This window comes from Cupressus sempervirens, chromosome 10, assembly GCF_028749045.1.
Source record: "Cupressus sempervirens isolate cs-2001-9-10 chromosome 10, ASM2874904v1, whole genome shotgun sequence".
NCBI lineage: Eukaryota > Viridiplantae > Streptophyta > Pinopsida > Cupressales > Cupressaceae > Cupressus > Cupressus sempervirens.
The window spans coordinates 948,043,227-948,063,099 of NC_143127.1; the positions used below are offsets into that span (position 1 = coordinate 948,043,227).

Below are 19,873 nucleotides of genomic sequence, written 5' to 3' on the forward strand. Positions count from 1 at the left end.
CTGCATATTGTTGATGGGTGATATTTGGAACATTCTCCGTAATAGAAATACCATTGATTTTCCCTTCGGAATGGGCTTTAGAGAAGGCTCTTCCGAAGGCCTCAGCCATGATGATGAAAAGGAAGGGCGATAGAGGATCTCCTTGCCTTAGGCCTCTCGAAGTATCAAAGCAACCTTCAAGGGTTCCATTTATCAGAATGGAAATTTTGGTTGTAGAGATACATTGATAAATAAGATTTATCCGTTCTCGGGAAAAACCAAATGCTTCTAGGGTTTTACATAGAAATCTCCAATCAACCATGTCGTATGGCTTCTGAATATCAAGTTTAATAAACATACTCGGGGTTTTATTTTTGATAACTGAATGGATAGCTTCTTGAATGATTAAAATACCATCTAAAATAGAGTGCCCTAGGACAAAACCAGTTTGTTCTTCGGAAATAAGTTTAGATAGGAGGGGTTTTAAGCAGATAGAAAGAATTTTGGAGAATATCTTGTAAGTAGTATTGCACAGAGCTATTGATCTGAACTCACCTGGATTTTCAGGGTTTTCAGTTTTGGGAATTAGGGTAAGAAATGTGAAATTAATTTCAGATAAAAGTAAGCCTCCATTCCTAGTAGCTTTGATAGCTTTCCATAAGTCTATTTTGATTATATCCCAACATTTTTGGAAGAAAAAGGCCTAAAAACCATCTGGGCCTGGAGATTTGTTTGGATTCATACTAAAGAGGGTAGACTTAACTTCTTCCAAAGAAATTGGTTTGTTTAAATTCTTGTTATCTTCTACAGATATTAATGAAGGAATGGTCTCCAGCACTGATCTTGTGCTGTCTTATTTGAACTCTCAAAGTTATTAAGAATATTATAAAAATGATTCACCATCGCTTCAGTAATCTTTTCTGGATTTTTTGTTAATGTTCCTGTAGAGTCTTTAATCTTAGTAATACTTTTAAAGGCTCTATTAGATAGAGTACTATTATGAAAAAAATTTGTATTTCGGTCTTCTTCATTTAACCATTTTTCTTTGGATTTTTGTCTCCAGAAGATTTCTTCTTTAGCTAATATGTTTTCTTGTTTACCTAGTAATTCTTTCTCTAGACGGTAAGAATTGTTATTCATGCCATTTTTAATAATTTTGGTATTTAGTTTGTTTAATTCTTCTTCTATGTCTAGTTTTTCCTTAAAAATATTTCTAAAGTGTTCTTTATTCCATTTGAGATTTCTTTAATATATTTCATTTTAGATACAAAGGTGAACATTTTTTATCCTTTGAAAGATTCTTCATTCCACCATATTTTGATGAGATTCATAAAGTTATTGTCTAGGAACCACACCTTTTTGCATTTGAAAGGATTTCTATGTGGTTTTTTAGGTTCAGTTAGACTAATTTGTACTGGGTAGTGATCTGATCCAGCTATAGGAAGGATAGAGGATTGAATATCCAAATCAAAATAGCTACGATCTCCTCTAACAAAAAATCTATCTAGTTTTTCTGCTATATAATTGAAATCTTTTCTCCTATTGTTCCAAGTATATGTCCCGTTGCTGGTTGGAATATCAGCTAAGTAATTTATATCTACCCAATTTTTAAAATCTATAGAAGCTGGGTGAATCTGCTTTGCTCCTCCAGCTTTTTCATCTAAACTAAGTATGGTATTAAAATCTCCACCTATGATTCTTAGATCATTATTATGTTCCTTTATGAATGAAGTTAATTCTATCCACAGAGCTTTTTTATCGAAATTTTGAATAGGGCCGTATACATTAATCAATAAAAACTGAAGGTTAGAATTAATACCTTTGATGTAGCTGCTGATCCAAGAATGTCTTGAATCAATGATCTTGAGACTTACCTTCCTAGGATTCCAAATAAGACCCAGACCTCCTGAAGCCCCTCTAGATTCTTGTAGATGCATTTTCCATCTTCTCATTTTATTTTCTAATTTGTGACCTTAATCTTTGTTAAGTTGAGTTTCTTGCAACATAATGATTTCGGATTCAAAGGCTTTTAGATTTTGGTATAAAAGCCTTTGCTTGCTAGAGGCATTTAAGCCTCTAGCATACCACGTAGTGATCTTCATGCTTCCTTGGGAAGGGTCTTCCCCTTCCTAGAATTAAAAATATCACTGATTTTTTTGTTGTTCTTTGGCCTGACCGTCTGCTTGTCTGAGCTCTTTCAATGATTTTTTGCCTCTTTTAACTTTCGATATCCCACACCTTGGTGCCTTGATGCCTTCTTGGTTCATAAGAATGCCTAACTTATCATAATTATTATTGCTGGTGTCATCGATCTGTCCATTTTCAAGCACATTTATTTCCTGTTCTTCAAGTTCTAATAGAATCCTTTCTGAAATGTTGATCTGTTCTTCTTCTATATTAATGATTTGATCCATATTGTTATCTTCTGTGATTTCGTTTGATTTTTGCCTTTGTAATCTATCTTCAAATTCTATACTCATGATATCTTGTCTTAAATCATCAAAAGAATAGTTCTCTCCACCTAATTTAAGAACTCTTTTTAGAAGATTCTCTTTTTGGACTGAACTGCTTTTATCAATGTTATCTGGACTAAAGACTTGAATAAGATCTTCAGTAAGGTGCTCCAAATTTTTATCCTCTTTATCTTCCCACTCTGAATCCTCTGAGAAGCTGATGTCATTATTCAAAAATTTACTGAAATCCCGAGAGATAGCTCCAATATCCTGATCAGTATTATTAAGTTCTCCTTTACTTTCCCCGATTCTCTAATTTTTAGGTGTTTGCCAAAACTTACAGTTTTTTGCTTCTGTTCTGTGGAGATTCATCTGGTGCCGGCTCTGGATTTGATTCTGGGATGCCTGTGTTTGTGTCTATCTTTCCACTGCTGGTTAAGAAATCATTGTTTACGTTCTCCTGTTCTTTTTCCTGTATTTCTTTTACTTTGATGATATTGGGAGATGCCTTATCCTTAGATTTCTCTTTCCTTTTATTGTTTCTTCTCTTCTTTTTTCTACTTCTGGATCTTTCTTTCAGGGGCTCTGTTCTTTCATAAGAGGGAGTCTGCTGAGGATCTTTCTCCCCTTCCTTGGAATTTCCTTCCCTTACTATGGTTGTAACTTCTATCTTTTCATTAGAAGAATTTTTTTGATCCAAGTTTTTAGCCCTACTTGCACTATTATCTTTGATTACATCTTTAATCACAATGGATTTCAACTGAGGCTTCAGGAGATCTGAGTCGTATTCTTTATGATCTTTTTTGTTATTTATATTCATCGAGGGAAAGGCATCCTCAAGATCTGTAGTGAGCTGTATATTCTTGAAACCAGTATTGCATTCAATATCTAATCTGAAATTTTCAAAAATCTCTGAATCCTTTCTAAGGCAATTGATGTTATATATTGCCGAATTTGTGATGATTTTGATAGCATTAAAAGAAAAGGAGTTGACTTTAGAATTTATCAGTAATCTAATGTTGTTACAAAATTCACAAGAGACATCAATTCCAACTAGGTCTCCCATAGAGGAGCCTATTTTCTTAAAGATTTCCATATGCATCAGTTCAGGTGGAACCGGCTGAAGGGTTATCCATGTAGGGTTAAGGAAATTTAAGTTTTCCTCCTTATAGTCTTGAAACCACTCAAAAAACTTAATGGCATATCCTTTGAAAAAACATTCTGAAAGCTGTAAAAATTCTTTCTTAATCAACTCATTAGCACAATGCAGATATGCTAGTCTATTGGTAAAATGAGAGATACTTACCTGTTCCAAGCAGAAGTCTTCCAACCAATCTGTAAGATTGTTGAATTCTTCTATTGGCCCATTCCAGAAGGCAAAGATGCCAAAATGCTGGCATTCTTTCCATCGTTTTTAACTGTATTGATTGCTAATAATGACCACATTCTCCTCTAGATTTACAGCTTTAAGCACTGAATCCTTTATAGGATTTTTAGGAGAATTATTTGCCTTAAGATTATCTCTCCTGAGGTGAGGAGGAATATATGCTGGAGAAAATTTAGGGCTTTTTGGAGTTGAGCCATTATTATTTATTGGTATCTCAGCTAAGCCGGTGCTAGGTTTTTTAGAAAACCCTTGCTTCGCATATTTCGTGAAATTAAAAAACTTAAATTGCTGATCAATCTTTTCAGCTGTGAAAATAATCGGACGCAAGTTAAGTACCTCATTGTTCGGAATGGAAGCCTCTTGATAAATATTCGCAGTGTTCAATCTTACATTCTTGCTTTCATTTCAACTGATTTCCTTATCCTGCGCCCTGAGATTTCCCAATGGCTGGAAGGAGTTTGAGGTTTTAAGAGAAGATATCTCATGTTTTCCAGTGCGATGATGCCGTGGTGGACTATTTTCCTTCTGCTGCCAAGACAATTTTCCCACTGATTTTGAAAAACCCTGGTTATTCTTAGGTCTTTGCCTTCTTTGTTTTGGATGAAACCACGCTTGTTTTTCGCTATTAGACATTTTCGCAAGCAGAGCAAATTCAGGAGAATATTTTAAAAAAACTTAACTCTTAAATTTACCTGCAGTTTTATGCTTGCTAGCTTATTGTAATTCTGCAAGGAAAATTACATCTTTTTATTGTTTCTGATACCATTTTCCTTTTATTTGAGTCAGAAATACTGTTTATTCTACTTGAGTTCAGAGAATGTGTCTGAAACATGCGGGCCAAGAAACTATGCAGAGGAAGAAGATGTGCCTAAATTGTTTCTTGTGAGGTACCAGAGAAACATTTCTGAAGCCAATGTAAAAGTGGACAAGCGATTTAAAGCTGCATGGGATTTAATGAACGAAGATGTTTCGGGTCTTGCATCTCAGCTTGTGGCAAAATATAATGGTTCAATTGAAGTTCCTGAGGTAAAATGTTAACTATAATGATCCATTTTTCTATAGTTGGTGGTCTTTTTATCTGAATTCTTTCAGACAGTAAGTTCATAGAACTAGAAAAAAAAAATCCTTGCATTTGAAATTTTCCTGTGCATCAGACACCGTTATGTAAAGAATTGAAACATAACAGTAAAACCAATAAACTAGCCTTGCAAGTTTCATGCATTCAAGCCTGGAGCAATTGCATTTAGCTCGTGTTTGAACCTAATTATATTTATAATTATAGATGGAAATTCAAAAAATGTTTATGGATGAATCATAAAGACAAAACAAGCTCATATTATACAAACCTTTAAAAACGAAAGACTTTGGCTAAATGTTTTCATGATAAATGCTGATAGGTCAAGGACTGCTCATTAGGAAAAAGTATATAACTGAGAGGTAATATTTTCCATGTACACAGAAAGAATAAATAGTAAACAAAATAGCCCATTAAATTTGTGGTGTTCACTAATGAGGCTTTAAAAAAGGGTATATGATCCCAGTTATAATAACTTTTTTTTGCTTGAATGAAGTTGAAAGAATAAGTGATATTTGTGAACTTGGGTTTACTAATAATCAGTTGTAGAATGTAATCTCCTGATTTTTGATAAGTTCCTATGAGGTTCTGCAAGCTCATTTCCAATTTTTCCCACAGGCTTAAGAAATAGTACCAGGGAAATGGTTTTATATTTTTTGAGTTATGCTTTTTATTCCTTCATAAATGAGCACTTAAAGTGTTTTTACAAAGTAGGTTTCTTGTTATAAAGTATTTCTGCAAAGCAGTCATCTAGAGTGGAGGTTCTTTATACTTAAAACCAAATTGGGGTCTTTAATAATCAACTATTTATTTAATCCTTCCAAGTGGTGTTGGAGAGCTATTTTGAGAATTTGAAACGACTTCTTTCTGGAGTGAAACACTCTAGGGGCTATATAAGCAAGATTTTTGGCCAAAAGTTTTATATTTGTTTACTTTTTCATTCCCTCAAATAGTTTGGACATCCTATTCATCCATTGTTGGACACTGGGGGAGAAATCCCTTCATTGCGATCTCCTAATAAGCAGATAAGATAAAATAAAGATAATTTTTTATATTTTTTTTATAGCTATAGAGCTATCCCCGCGACCCAGCCCAGTGCCCAACCGGCCTTTACCTTGGTCTTACAAACTGCCAAGTTGGAGCCCAGAAGAGGTGAGCTGAAGCGAGACTAATTCTCCACGGGTAGGGCAACAGGCTCATACTACAGTCCCATTGGTTAAATCTTGAGAGAGTTTCGAACCCGGGACCATGGGGGTAAGCCACAGCCTCAAGCATTTTCTCTCAACCAGACAAGCTAGCAAAGATAAATTTATTAATGTCCCAGTGATCACTAATGGGTCAAAGGGACTGAGGGTACAAAAAAGGAAGGGACCAGGAACAAGCAACAAGCTGAGATCCGGAAAAGATGGGAGGGTGCGGGGGTGGGGAGAAGGGGCAAGACAGTAACTGTACCACAACTACCAAAGCTAAGGAGCCAAAGAGACAGAGAAGAACTCCCAAATAGAGGGATAGTTTGTAGATGAGGTGGTAGTGGAGCGATGCCAATGGTGCTTCTATCTTTGTCTCTGAAGGTGCCTTGAACCGATGAAAACCTATAATGTCCCTGTCCAACTTATGATTTATCAGACATCATATGGTCTGGGTGTGGCAGGCCTAAAGAACCCCCAATTTAATTAGTAGCAGTAATTGGACTTAGCAAGTATAATACAATAGGAAGTATACAACAGTGAGTCTGTAATATTTTTACAAATGGAGATGACAGCATCGAAAAAGTGTATGTATAGATTGATTGATACGAAAAGACATCTACATCAAGGGAAACCCCCATGGAAGTTGAAAGTGATATCATTGCTCAGAAAATTGCCTTGTTTATGTGACTTAACAATTTTCTCTCAGATATCTTCATGAGGCAGCAATGGAAACACAACACTTCATTGCGTTGAACTCGAATGACATTGATGCATGCGCTTCATGAACACAGTGATTGTCATTTTAAATAACGAATACAGTAAATATTTTAATGCTTACATTAGTAAGAGTTGGTAATCAGTGCAATAATCAGCAAAGGATTAATATGGTCGCTGCCTTGCAGTATTGCTTTCCAAGGAAGAATTACCAAATTAAATCTCTAATGTCATTAGTTTCTTGGAAGAGGTGAGATTTAGTATTAGTCATGATTGTTGAGATATGACTTCTCACATCATCCTTCCTCAATACATATTAAGGGAGAACCGGATACTCCTCCGAAGGCATTGATGAGAAATGTTCTTATTTACATTGCAGACTTAAGTGCTTAAAAAAGTTTAGCATCACCAAGAGAGTGGTATCAATCCACTATTGGCAGAGACAAGATCACATGTGCATCTAGAACTAATCAGAAACAACTCTGCCAAACGATCATCACGTAAGCAAGGATAAATATCAGAGACAGTTATAATTGATTTCAGATTAGCCATCCATATCAGGTTGTCAAATTGCATTCATCTTATCCATACCGAATTGATTCGCTAGCATATTTGACATCTCTGTCTTACCAAATCAGATTTACATTTGTAACTCGTTCAATCCATAAAAGACTGATTCAGAAATATATCATATTACTTATCATCATAAATTTGATTCTGTCATTCTAAGAGTACTATCGATTTTATTGAAATTGATAAAGCAGAGATAGTTTTTAATATACATTTCTCTCTGTTATTGGAAGCATGCCAGATATAAGATTTACATGGCCGATATTTGTTTAATCAAAATAAAAGTCGGTGTTTATATCAAATCAACATTGTAAAGGACTTGGTCCATCAATTTCATCTCAGGCACTAATAAGGGTTACTGCATGAATATAAAATCTCGGTGATTGGAAACAAGATAGTCACGTTCATACAAAGACAATGGACAATTGCATAGATCAGATTCTCTGTTGAATTCCGAGAAAAAATGCCTAACAGGGATAGTGACTTTACATGTTGATAAAGTGAAATATATACTTCAATTTAACATTTATATCAAATTAAAAGGATTGTGTACAGATATCTAGAGGAGAATACATCAATTGCATTTGAATCACAAGAAATTGGACAAAACGCTAAGCAATCTCATAAGGGGTGTAATATCCCTCAACAGGAGATAGCTAATTAAACATTAATTTTCTTCACAAGTCAATGGTTTGACATTTCGTAAATTCTCCAAAGTTTGTAAATTCTCGATTACGAATTTCCACACTCAAATCATTAAAAGATAGGACAAATTCTGAATAATAATGAAGAATGCCAAACCAGTTCAGATTTCAAGGAGATATTTTGCAAATTGTTTGTTATGCCAATTGTACACTAGAATTATCAAATTTCTGGACAAGCACCAGTTCTGAAATTTATTGCAAATGTATTCTTCAGGCTAATTAGAAAATCAGAATTTCAACATGAATTGATTGGACCTGTTGTTCTCTACATACCAATTGCAGATTATAAACTATTATTTATTAAATAAGCAGTGAATCGGGAAATACCAAAATCTCAGGCTGGAAGTGGAATCGAATGTCCAAATATGTGCTTACACGGCTAGCTGATGTGGAATAATGCTGGTGCAGCCCTTCACAATTAAATCGCAGGCCCAATGGACATTAACGCAGGCCTCAGATGTAAATCTGCAGGCCCAGATATCAAATTGAAGCCCTCAAAAATGAGCCCTAGGGCTCATAAACCAGGGGTATAAGAAGAGACACCAGCTACCAAGAAGGAATCACAGGGCCCAAACAACCTCAAACACTACCACAAGAAGGTAGACAGAAGCCTCAAATATGCACAATGATCTTCCAAAGGAAATCGCAGGTATAAATGATTAATGACAGTCACAATTCTCATCAACTAAGCAATGAAGAATATGATCAGTCTTGCTTCTTAATTACAAACGCTACAGTCAAGAAGCTATAGCCACAATTGACTTCATCCAACCACAGTGAACACAGCTATAGGAAGACTATAATTCGCAGAATTAAAACCCTTATACTTCAGGAAGCACATGAATCACTAAACTCAGAAATTCTCACAAATACACAAAAGCAAGTACACAATTGGATGCTTTTCTCATCGAATGGGCTCATATTTATAATCTCCAAATGGCACAAGTTTCCGAAATGTAACTCCACTTAAGAAGCTCCCTCAACACAACATCATTTTATAACATTTAAATATAATAAAGTGCCTTATTATAATGAAAACTTAATAATGAATTAATAAATATGAACCCATGCAATAAATAGCTCCATCCACTGCAGGTGACGACCAACTGCCAGCGTCACCATCTGCATTGCCAAATATGGCAATTGCCCAAATCGGACTTACTAAAAATAGTAAACACACCACTAAGATCCTCAAATCACACTGTCAGCTCATAAGAGTCGTGATGAACTGAATAAACTGCAAGAGCTTGCCAAAAATGGGGACATTACAAACCCTTGGTTCAATTTTTTGTAATCTCATTTAAAGATTGCATTTGAGTTTCAATTGGCAGGCAATTGGAGATTTGTGGTGAAAATCATTCTTTCTTTCTTCAATTAAATTGTCAATTGAATCGAAATTTTAAAATATCATGGCTGCTATTATAGGGTCCATTTGTGAAGGATTTGCAGGTTGCTTGTGTAGGACTGAATTGCAAGTTTGGAGCAGAGCTGGTTAACTATTTAAGCATCATTATTGCATATTTTGGTAGCTGTTACAGAGCTTTCTTTGTAGGTTTGTGTGTCTAGTTTGGGGTACCTTCCATATCATCATATTTCAGATTTTAGAAGCTATTTGAGCACTCTTCATTGTATTTTCTAGGCAGCCTGTCCGGCACCATAATAACTTGACTGCTGATTCGCTTTGTTGATTGGTTTAGATTTGAAAGTTCAGGATTGTCTACAATTCTTTGAACTGGAAATAAATAAGTAATTATGAGTGGGCTGTACTGATGTCCCCTTAAAAGGTGTGATCTGAGAGGGAAATGATATATAATATTTCAAATATTAAAAAGGGTTCTAAAAAGGAGAGCTTGCAAAAGAAATTCATTCTGGAATTTTATTTTTCAAACCCCAACTAAAGAGATTGAGCAACTACATATCTTTTTGTTCTAGGATGAAAACACTATGGAAAAGATTGGTTTTGAGGATCGAAACAGTCTAAATCAAATTGTGAGTACTGAGTACATTCATACAGGATTCACAAATGTGCTTAATGTTTGAAATTTGTAGACATTTGTGCTAGACAGTTGAAGAATTTTTTTCTAGTTTTGCTTTTAGTATTCAAGAATTGTGCAGATTAAAGTGCTTAATAATCAATATTTGAGCGCTTTCCTTTGTGTAAAGCTCTGTTGGATAAATGAAATATTATTTCAAATTTGAACAAACTGTATGATTGACGTTAATACAAATCACATGAATGGAATGGATTTTATAGTTTGTTGGCTTTTGCAAGACTAGCCGTACCATTTCATTACATAATAAGTTTTCCAAGTATTGCGTGTATTATTTATTCCAAAGAACTACTGTACAGCATGCGAATGAGAGTAAGGAATAAATTTATATTTTGGAAACTTTGGGTGACTTTTACCTAAGCTACTCCTTCCTCTAAGATCAAACATTATACTAAAGGGTTGCCACAACTCTTTGTGGAGGAAAGATCATAGGGTTACATAGCTGTCAATAGACAGTCTATGATGTAATTTATAAAATTAGCCATATATTAGTATAATATTACTATTATATTGAGAATTGTCAAGTGTATTCGATTTTTCTGTCAGCCTCAGCTTGAAGGTCAGTGTGTGCGGGTAGCACTTTGAGTTGGTAAATTAGCAGATTTATATTAGAATTTCAGTATATTATATCTGATTTCATAGTAGAATAGACATTGTTATTACTAAAATGATTTTGTTAATGCAATATCAATTGGTGCACTGTTATCTTCTTCTTTGGGGTCAAATACTTCGAAAACTGCACAAAATAGCTGGAATATTACAGTGCTTTCTCAGTTGGTATTTTATCAAACATTTCTGGAAATACAAAAACAAATAAGATTAGTACATACAGGTTTGGTATGGATAGTTCATATTTCCTTCACAAGGGATTGTATTTGGATGCAAATATTGTTGATTTCTGGATTTCAATAATCATGGTTTATGATCAAAAGAATTAGAATACATAGTGTTGCAATTTGTGAAGTGAATTTCTAATCATATATTACTTAATATTTCACTTCAGGATATTATAGTGGTATTAGAGCTTTGATCCACCAACTTGGTTTGTCCCAACTTAGGAAGAAGAGGCCTCATGGTTTCTTTGCAGATTTATGATCAAAAGAATTAGAATACATAGTGTTGCAATTTGTGAAGTGAATTTCTAATCATATATTACTTAATATTTCACTTCGGGATATTATAGTGGTATTAGAGCTTTGATCCACCAACTTGGCTTGTCCCAACTTAGGAAGAAGAGGCCTCATGGTTTCTTTGCAGATTTCAAAAGATTACAACTTAAAACAACAATGTAGCTAAACAATATACAGGTTAGCCAGAATTTTCCTCCGAAATAAGAAACAATTGAGAAAAGGTTCACCACAACTCACCTTCATGATTCATCAAATATTTTTTAAATTGGAAAGATTTCCTGTAATTACCTCCGCTACCTTCCACCTTGCAGCTCTTAGCTCAATAATGACTGTAATTTTACCAACCTTGCATGTAATGATGAAAATAACTAAGGCTGAGATATATATGGTAACTGCTCATTCATTGGTGGGGAGGTGATTGCTGAACAAATGGTAATTTGACATGGTAATTAATAATATCCTCCTACACCACAAGCTCACCTTTCAATGATTGTTTTACAATGATGAAATTTACACTAATTGTTAATTGCAATATATCCCCCGTGTCTATTTCCTTGGCAGTACTTGTAATAAATACCTTCCACATCCAAGCATGAGCGAACCTTGAACTGTGAACCTATTGAAAAAGTTGTGAGTTCATGGGTTCAAGTTCAATTGCTATTGGCCACGGACATACGCAAAAGACTGACTAAGGCTCAAGAAATATAAGCAGATAACAGATTGACAGTAGTTGGGGCTTCAGGCGTGAACTTTGAACCTTTGAACCTTTGCAAGACAAGTTCAAGGTCCAAGTTCAATCAAGATTGACTCTTCAACTCTATGTTTCCCTGACATCTAAAACATAAATACTGACAGTAGAGGTTGAACTCGAAGCTGTGGACCTTAGGAAGCCAACGAGAAGGTTCAGTTCATCAGAATGGTTATTATTACAAACAACTTTAGTATGACTCAAATACCTGACTAGAATAAGTATGGAAAATTTCACAAGGCAACTCCATAATTAGAAAAAAGAGGAGATGAAATAAAAGATGGGGTTAATAGAAGAAAAGATTGTAGTGGTATTAAAGAAATCTATATAGTGATGGAGGAGGAGTTTTGTAGATAAAGAGGACGGATTTGTGACAAATCTTATAGAGAAGAGTATAAGCAGATTTATAAAGAAGAATTTGTGATTTTAAAAGTACTGTTCGTCATCCATTAGTAATTATGAAAGATGTTAGTGGATTTAATATGTAAGAAATATTTTTCTTTTCTCGTAAGGGGTTTCCACGTAATCTCATGTTCTCCTTGTGCTGAATAATTGCTACAACTTATGTTGTTGTGGAATTGATATACTTATGATATAAGTTCGAAAAAGTAAAAATTGCTGTTATACTAAACCGCTTCCCTCTTGCCCATTTCAAGATAACTATATGCTTATTATTTGGTATTAGAGTCATTTCTTTTGAAAAAGTTTAATCACGTAAAGGCAGATCATGATAGCACATATGGAAAAAAGAAAAGGAAATACAAAGTAGGGTGTCGATGATAAAGCACCAAATGCAAGTAATGAGATAATAAATAGAACAGTCTTGGCAAGAAAATATGAATTCTTGAAAGAAACCATTTTGTAAGTGGAAAAAAAGAAAAGATTAACTTAGTAGAAGAGGGGTCAAAAGAATATGACAAGATAAGATACGATAAGGTAAATTTAAAAATGTCCAACAGGAGACAAGCAACCAGGTCCAAGTGACTACAAAGCCTGGCCAAGGGAAAACCAATAGCAGGAGCACCAAACAGTGTTTGGGGAAAAGACATAAGATAACATTAGATAAATCTATTGTCCAGCAAGAGACCTCAAAGAGGGTCTAAGGGTTTGAAGAGCATACAACAAGGCTATTAGAGTTTTAGGTGACTCTACAATATCCCCAAGATCAAATGAAAGACCAAGATAACTTCCACAAGAGAATGGCAAGACAATTGCATGAAGATGCAAGAATGCTATTATTGATAATAGACTTGATTGACATCCAATGGATTGATTTATAATGTACATAATAGGTCTCCTTATATAGGAGAGGCGATAAGAGACAATGATAAGGAGGAGACAAGCTATCACCCACACAAGGTAGAATTACATGTCTACGAAAGGTGGATCATCCTCCATTATGCAATGAAGTATGTGTGATGATGAGGATGATAATGTGATATGTGCACTAAAGGTGGAATGAGATAACAACTATGACCACCTAGAGTGGAATTCTCCTACACCATGTGTTTAATTGAGGTGCAAACTCCTAAGTGGCTCAATCACAAACTACCATGCAATGCATTATCTTAAGTAAGCTTAAGTAAGTGTAATTAGTGAATATTTAATCACACCAACACCACCCCTTAAGTGCAACTTAGGGGAATGCACTTAAACTCACAATGCAAGATGGGTTCTAGCTACAAGGCCATTTTAGGTACCCATGTACAATATGCAGTGCAATGTATGAAATGTAATCTCTCATAAAGTGGAGAAAGAGAGAAAACCTCATGGGAAAAACCCTCCTCCAAAAATAGAGATGAAAACAAGATGCATGGATGGATGGAGTACTCAAGACCCCCCAAAAATTGCGTACATAATGTATATACAAAAAATGATCCCCCCATAGGAAGGAAATAAGGAGACATGATATCTCCCCCATAATGAACTAGCTCCAATGTAGATGAAGAGTACCTGCAAGCAAAATATAATCCAATGTCTACAAGAAACATGTCTTCCCTTAGGAAGAGATAAATACATCAAATGATGAAGAAGCCACTCCATGTAAAAAGTGAGGAAGGAGGAAGAAGGTCTCCATGTATGCATCTCTGAAGACTGAATAGGTGTCTCCAAGCTCAAAGATTCTGTTATACCATCAAGCTGACTTATGATATGTGAAAAACCAAGAGAACATGAAGAGTTGGGAAATCCAATCTCTAAAGAAGGTGAAGAAGTATCTTGAAGAGAAACCTCCTCAGATTTATTAACCAAATTTGCATTATGAGACTTGTCTGAAAGAGCATCTAGGAATTCATCCCACACTGCAAGATTTGAAGCATAAAGATCATCCTGCTGAATAGTAGAACTGATGTCTGAACAAGCAGGAGGTGGAGGAGTAGGAAGTTCAACACTTTGTCTCAAGAACAAAATGTCATGCCCCCTTTCTAGAGTGGACATTAGAGACGATAGAGTTATCTTATCAGGGAGTCTTGTAGGCTGGCAGTGGTGTTTAGAGACTCATTCAAGGTATACAGTGTTTGGATCTGGAGTTTCAGACAGTAGGAGGGTAGTTGAGAGCAGTTCCTTAATTGTAGGAGGAGTTTCCTACATTTTAGGAGGTGGAGATGGGTTATAGTCTTGAGTCTTTATAAGATCATTCTATGGTTTCAATTTTGGGAGATTCGGAGACGTTCCTATTTTTTAGGAGTATCCCTAATTTTGAGGGATGAGACTGTCAGTTATTTCAGATTATCCAGCATCAGTCACAGGAGGTGACAAGTTCAGTTTCACCTTGTAGAGGTGTTTTGGCTATTAGTTCGCTATTTGGAAAATATTTTAATATATTTAAATATTCTCCTAAGTTAGCATTTTAATAATTTAAGTAAGGCTAAGTTATAGCCATTTTGGAGTAACAAGGGGTTTTTTGGCCTCATCTGGGTGAATATCCCTTGGTGTAATAGCTCGTTGGAAAGGTCTTGAACTTTTCTAAATATTTCTCTTTGACTTAGAGCATTTTGGTGAACGGATTTCTTTCTATTGGGAAAAAGGTCATTTTCTAGATACTTGACCACTTTAAAAATGAGAAATATATTATTTTATAACCCAACGCCACATGGGGACACTTTTAGGGTTCGAGCTAAGTTTGGTGGGTTATAAGGAGGTAAAGACAAAGTTTGAAGGCATTATTGACATATTACATCTTGGATTTGTGTTTTGGGCTCTGATTGAGCTTTCAGCATTTGGGATGCCAAACCCACTTGCTTTGCCTGTTTGAGACGTAGCCCCCAAAACAGTGGTCTAGATTCCTGCACTCAAAAGCATCCTGGAGATTGTGCATTGTTTCTTCTGGGGAACGCAGTACTTAGTCAAAGTTTTAGCTAGGGTTTGGGTATTTTACCCATGTGTGGGCACTTTGTAGCTGTACAGCCGCGCTTGGCAGCCATCTACTTTTCTATGTACAACATTTGAGAGTTGGATTCTGGTCGTAGCTTCCTTCTGGGCTCATATTTCACCTTCACGCCTTCAGGTTGGCTTTATTCTTAGTTGTTATCACCTGGATATTATTGTAAATCTTCATCTGGTTACATATTAGGCGTATATTTAAAAAAATCTGCTTGAAGCAACTTTGTTTTAAATGTATTTGGAATACATTCTCAGAACTGGTTCATGTTATTGTACTTCTGTTATTACTTATTGAAAAATCGTCAAAAATATAAAACAATCAAACCCTTTTGCAACTTCTGTCTAGCTCTACAAGAAAATTTTAATAGATAAGGAAAAAAAATTTAAAAATATAAAATTACAGTAGATCAGTGGAAGAGATCCATCAGGGATCTTTCACAAAATGATTCAAGTGTCCAATATTCTCCTCACATGAATTATTCACCCTTGATAAAGGGTTAGGTACATCATGAATATCATCATAATTAATAAAATGTGCAAAAGAATACAAGCGTAATGTATGATCAACAACTCCCATAGCTATAACATCTCTAGTCTCCATATCCCTAATATAGACATAATCAGGAGTGAACTCAACAATTTTACCTTGTGCCCCATGAGTAATTTGGTAAATGGAAAGGATATTAGTGGTCAAGGATGGTAAACAAAGAGCATCATTAAATGTACCGTCTCCCATAGGAATAGAACCTTTCCCAAAAACCTTCATGTATGTATTATTACCCATCAATATAGGTGGAGAACTTCAAGGGTCAATAGAAGAAAACATATCCAAGAAGATGCCATACGATGTGATGCGCCGGAATCAAGAAGCCATTTACCTTGCTCAGGATGTGTGGAAGCAATGAGTACTTGTCCTTTGCCTCTAGATGATGATGTAGATGTAGCAGTTGCCTGATATTGAGAAGAAGGAAGACACTGATGAGGGCAACTAGATATTGTTATTTTGAAGAATGTGAGTAAGCTCATCAATCTTCTTATGGAAACATTTATTCTCATCATGTCCTAACTTTTTGCAATAAGCACATTTATCTCTCTTTCTTCTAGATGATTCCTCTCTTGAAGAGGACTTGGATTCAATATTATGTTATGAAGGAGAGTCATCACTTTTGTCATGTTGCTTAGGATCCTTGTGGTGTTTGTTTCCCTTTCCTTTGGGAGCCTTTCGAGAGGAGTCATTTGCAACCAATGCTTGATGCTTTAAAATCTTAAATTGACCCATGTGTGCTAACTTTGGTTGTTCCCTTGTGAGCTGAGCTGCAAATTCATCGAGAGAAGGCATTTTGTATGCACTACCAAGAGCATCAATAGTAGCATAGAATGTGGAAACAAAGATTGAATATTCTGAACCTAGCTTGGAAAGAATAGATAATATCAATTGCTCATCATCTTTAGTAATACCACAATTAGAAAGCTCCAATCTAATGGAATTGAACTTAGAGAAAAAGTCTTGAATATTGTCAAAATCACATGGACTTAAGACATATAAGCTCATTCTCCAATTTGAATTTTCAAATTCTATTAGGTTTACCAAAAATTCTTTCCAATGTTGTCTAGGCATTATGAGGATGTGTGCAAGATGCAATATGATATAGCAAATCATTAGAGATGGTAGATCTAAGAGAGCCAAGTGCTTTATCCTTTCTATCAAACCATTTTCTTCTTTCTGCAACACCTATAGCTGGTTCTAGATCCTGTCCAAGAATTATTTTAAGAAATCCAATACTCATCAACTGATTAGAAACTGCTTGTTTCCATTCATGATAGTTATTTGGAGTGAGCAATGGAACTTTTGAAAAATCCATAATAAATCAAAGAATGACTGAAATCAACTGATAACTCCTTCAAATTACTGATTCAATTAAGAAAATTGCAATCCAAGTATTCGCCAAGTGCAAATATAGCCAAGAAAGACCTATTTTTGAAAGTGATATGCCCACTTCAAATCCCTAAAATTTGATTACAGATTTGGAAAGTAGAGGACAAATCATGCACTTTCAAAAAAAAATTGCACCTAAAAATGTTATCGGATGTGCCCTAACAAAGCCTTGAAAGTTGCAAAAAACGGGATTTGCAATTTTCAGAAAAATTCAGAGACAGATCCAAAATCACCTGCACCACTGTGTATATTGTGAAATTCTACCCCAAAACAAAAAAAATGCTTGGAAAAAGGAGTCTGTATGAGGGAGTATCGCTGTTTGAAAATTGCCTCTGAAATTATTTTTTTCTGAATCACTGCTGCTGCACCTTCAAAAATCAAATGGCTCTAGATTTGGCCTCAGATGTCCGATTTGGATGATCAAAATTTGGTTTAGAGGTTTTTGGACCTCCTCTATATGATGCCAACCTCTAATTTGCACCAACAAGCTCCAATTTTCACCTGCTATAGAAGATCACAAAATAGGACTCCTGAAATCTCCTCCAAATTTCTAAATGTTTTACCAACAATGAGTCAAGCCAAGATTGCACTTCTTGAGAAGAAGTCTTTACATCATGAGAGCTCTGATACCATGTTAGAGTTTTAGGTGACTCTACAACACCACCAGGATCAAATGAAAGTCCAAGATAACTTCCACAAGAGAATGGCAAGACAATTGCATGAAGTTGCAAGAATGCTATTATTGATAATGGACTTGATTGACATCTAATAGATTGATTTAAAATGTACATAATAGGCCTCCTTATATAGGAGAGGCGATAAGAGACAATGATAACGAGAAGATAAGCTATCACCCACACAAGGTGGAATTACATTTCCACGAAAGGTGGATCATCCTCCATTATGCAATGAAGTATGTGCGATGATGAGGATGATAATGTGATATGTGCACTAAAGGTGGAATGAGATAACAACTACGACCACCTAGAGTGGAATTCTCCTACACCATGTGTTTAATTGAGGTGCAAACTCCTAAGTGTCTCAATCACAAACTACTATGCAATGCATTATCCTAAGTAAGCTTAAGTGTAATTAGTGAATATTAATTACACCAACAAAGACAACTATAAACAACAGGAACACCAAATAGTACTTGGGGAAAAAGAAACAAAAAAAAGAAAAACCAACAAGCCTGAAAGAGATGAATAGGATAAACCTAAACACTAGAAAATGAGGAAAAGTAGCTTAGAAACCATAGGAACTAGGGCGAGAGTCAAGCTTAGATTGCCTTAGAGTGATGCTAGAAGTGGGGTGTTGTTTTGGAGTGAAACCTCTAGAAGATCTCATGGACCGAGTGTGACTAGAGAGAGAAGGGCCACAACAACAAATCAAAGGAACTGAGAAATCGATCCACCTCACTAATTTCCCCAAGTAGTAAACAAGTCCTCCAAAATCGAAGGATAGGCCTTAGAGCAAGAAGAGGCCCCAAGTCATTGCTAAGAACCTCTTGGTGTAGGTGAGGAGGAAAGCCACAATCATGTAGAGGAAACGCAAGGACACACACTCCAAAGGGTCCTAAACGGAGGATTGTGAAGCTATGTGGTTCCATGTGTCGGGGAAACCACCAAGAAGAGTGAGGCGATGAGGTGATCAAGATGTAGTCTCTTGTAGAAATGTTGTTGTAAAGAGTGGTCTTGGAGCCTCAAGGTCTCCTAAAGGTAGAGAGCAATACACCTCTAGTCTATGTATTTGAAAAAAAAGGGGATAGACTGAGTCTCTCTAAACTAACAATAAAAATATCCTCTAATCTCATAGTATGGGAAAGCAATAAATAAAGTGAGTCTCTGTCCCCACCACCCCCATGTCAGAAAGCTAGCATGTCCTATCGTGTCTCAATAAATGGTGGTCACACTGAATGTGGAATGAGTGCAAACACACTTTGAAAAAACCAAGGCATATAGAAAAGGCATGTGACCAAATGTGGGATAGATAGGATGAGTGAACAATGATACCATTCTGAATATCCAAAAAGTGCTCAACATAGGAAGTTGTCCTCGGGCTCATCCCCTCGGGGTTGACCCAAGTAGTGAGAATGTATTGTCTATAAATATCCATCCTAATGTGACTATTCAACTCTTGGTGAGATGGTAAGAAATGAGTGTGAGCATCCAATGAGTACATGTACAAAGGAAGGCTATTGATGTCAATCCTGACAGACCTAAAAAACGAGCAGAAGCTTGAGCAAACCAACAACAAGATGTCCCGGCAAGGTCCGAGCGAGCAATATCCTCAAAGGAGCAATAGGCAAGGTATGAGTATCTTTGGCATCCCTCTTAGGAATATGCAAAACAACGAAAGCGATATAAGAACCAAACCAGGTGGAAGATTGTGCCAAGCTTGAAGGGTTGAGCCCTGAACTCTATCTGTACAATGCTATGCGGAGTAGTATGCAAAAAATGATAATGCCTTGAGGAAAGAGTGTTTCGACCCACTCCACATAGGTCCAATTCGATTCCATCAAAGAGGGCCCCCATACTACCAGAACATATAGCACA

At 35.8% G+C, this 19,873-nt stretch overlaps 1 protein-coding gene across 1 annotated transcript in view; it reads left to right on the forward strand.

Moving 5' to 3' along the window:
• The window catches only part of LOC149537110 (DNAJ heat shock N-terminal domain-containing protein), a 322,115-nt gene that overhangs the window by 267,576 nt on the left and 34,666 nt on the right, over nucleotides 1-19,873 (forward strand). The window contains exon 17 of the mRNA XM_089807127.1: nucleotides 4,606-4,845. Coding sequence (XP_089663253.1) covers nucleotides 4,606-4,845 — 240 coding nt within the window. The remainder of the gene's footprint in view (nucleotides 1-4,605; nucleotides 4,846-19,873) is intronic.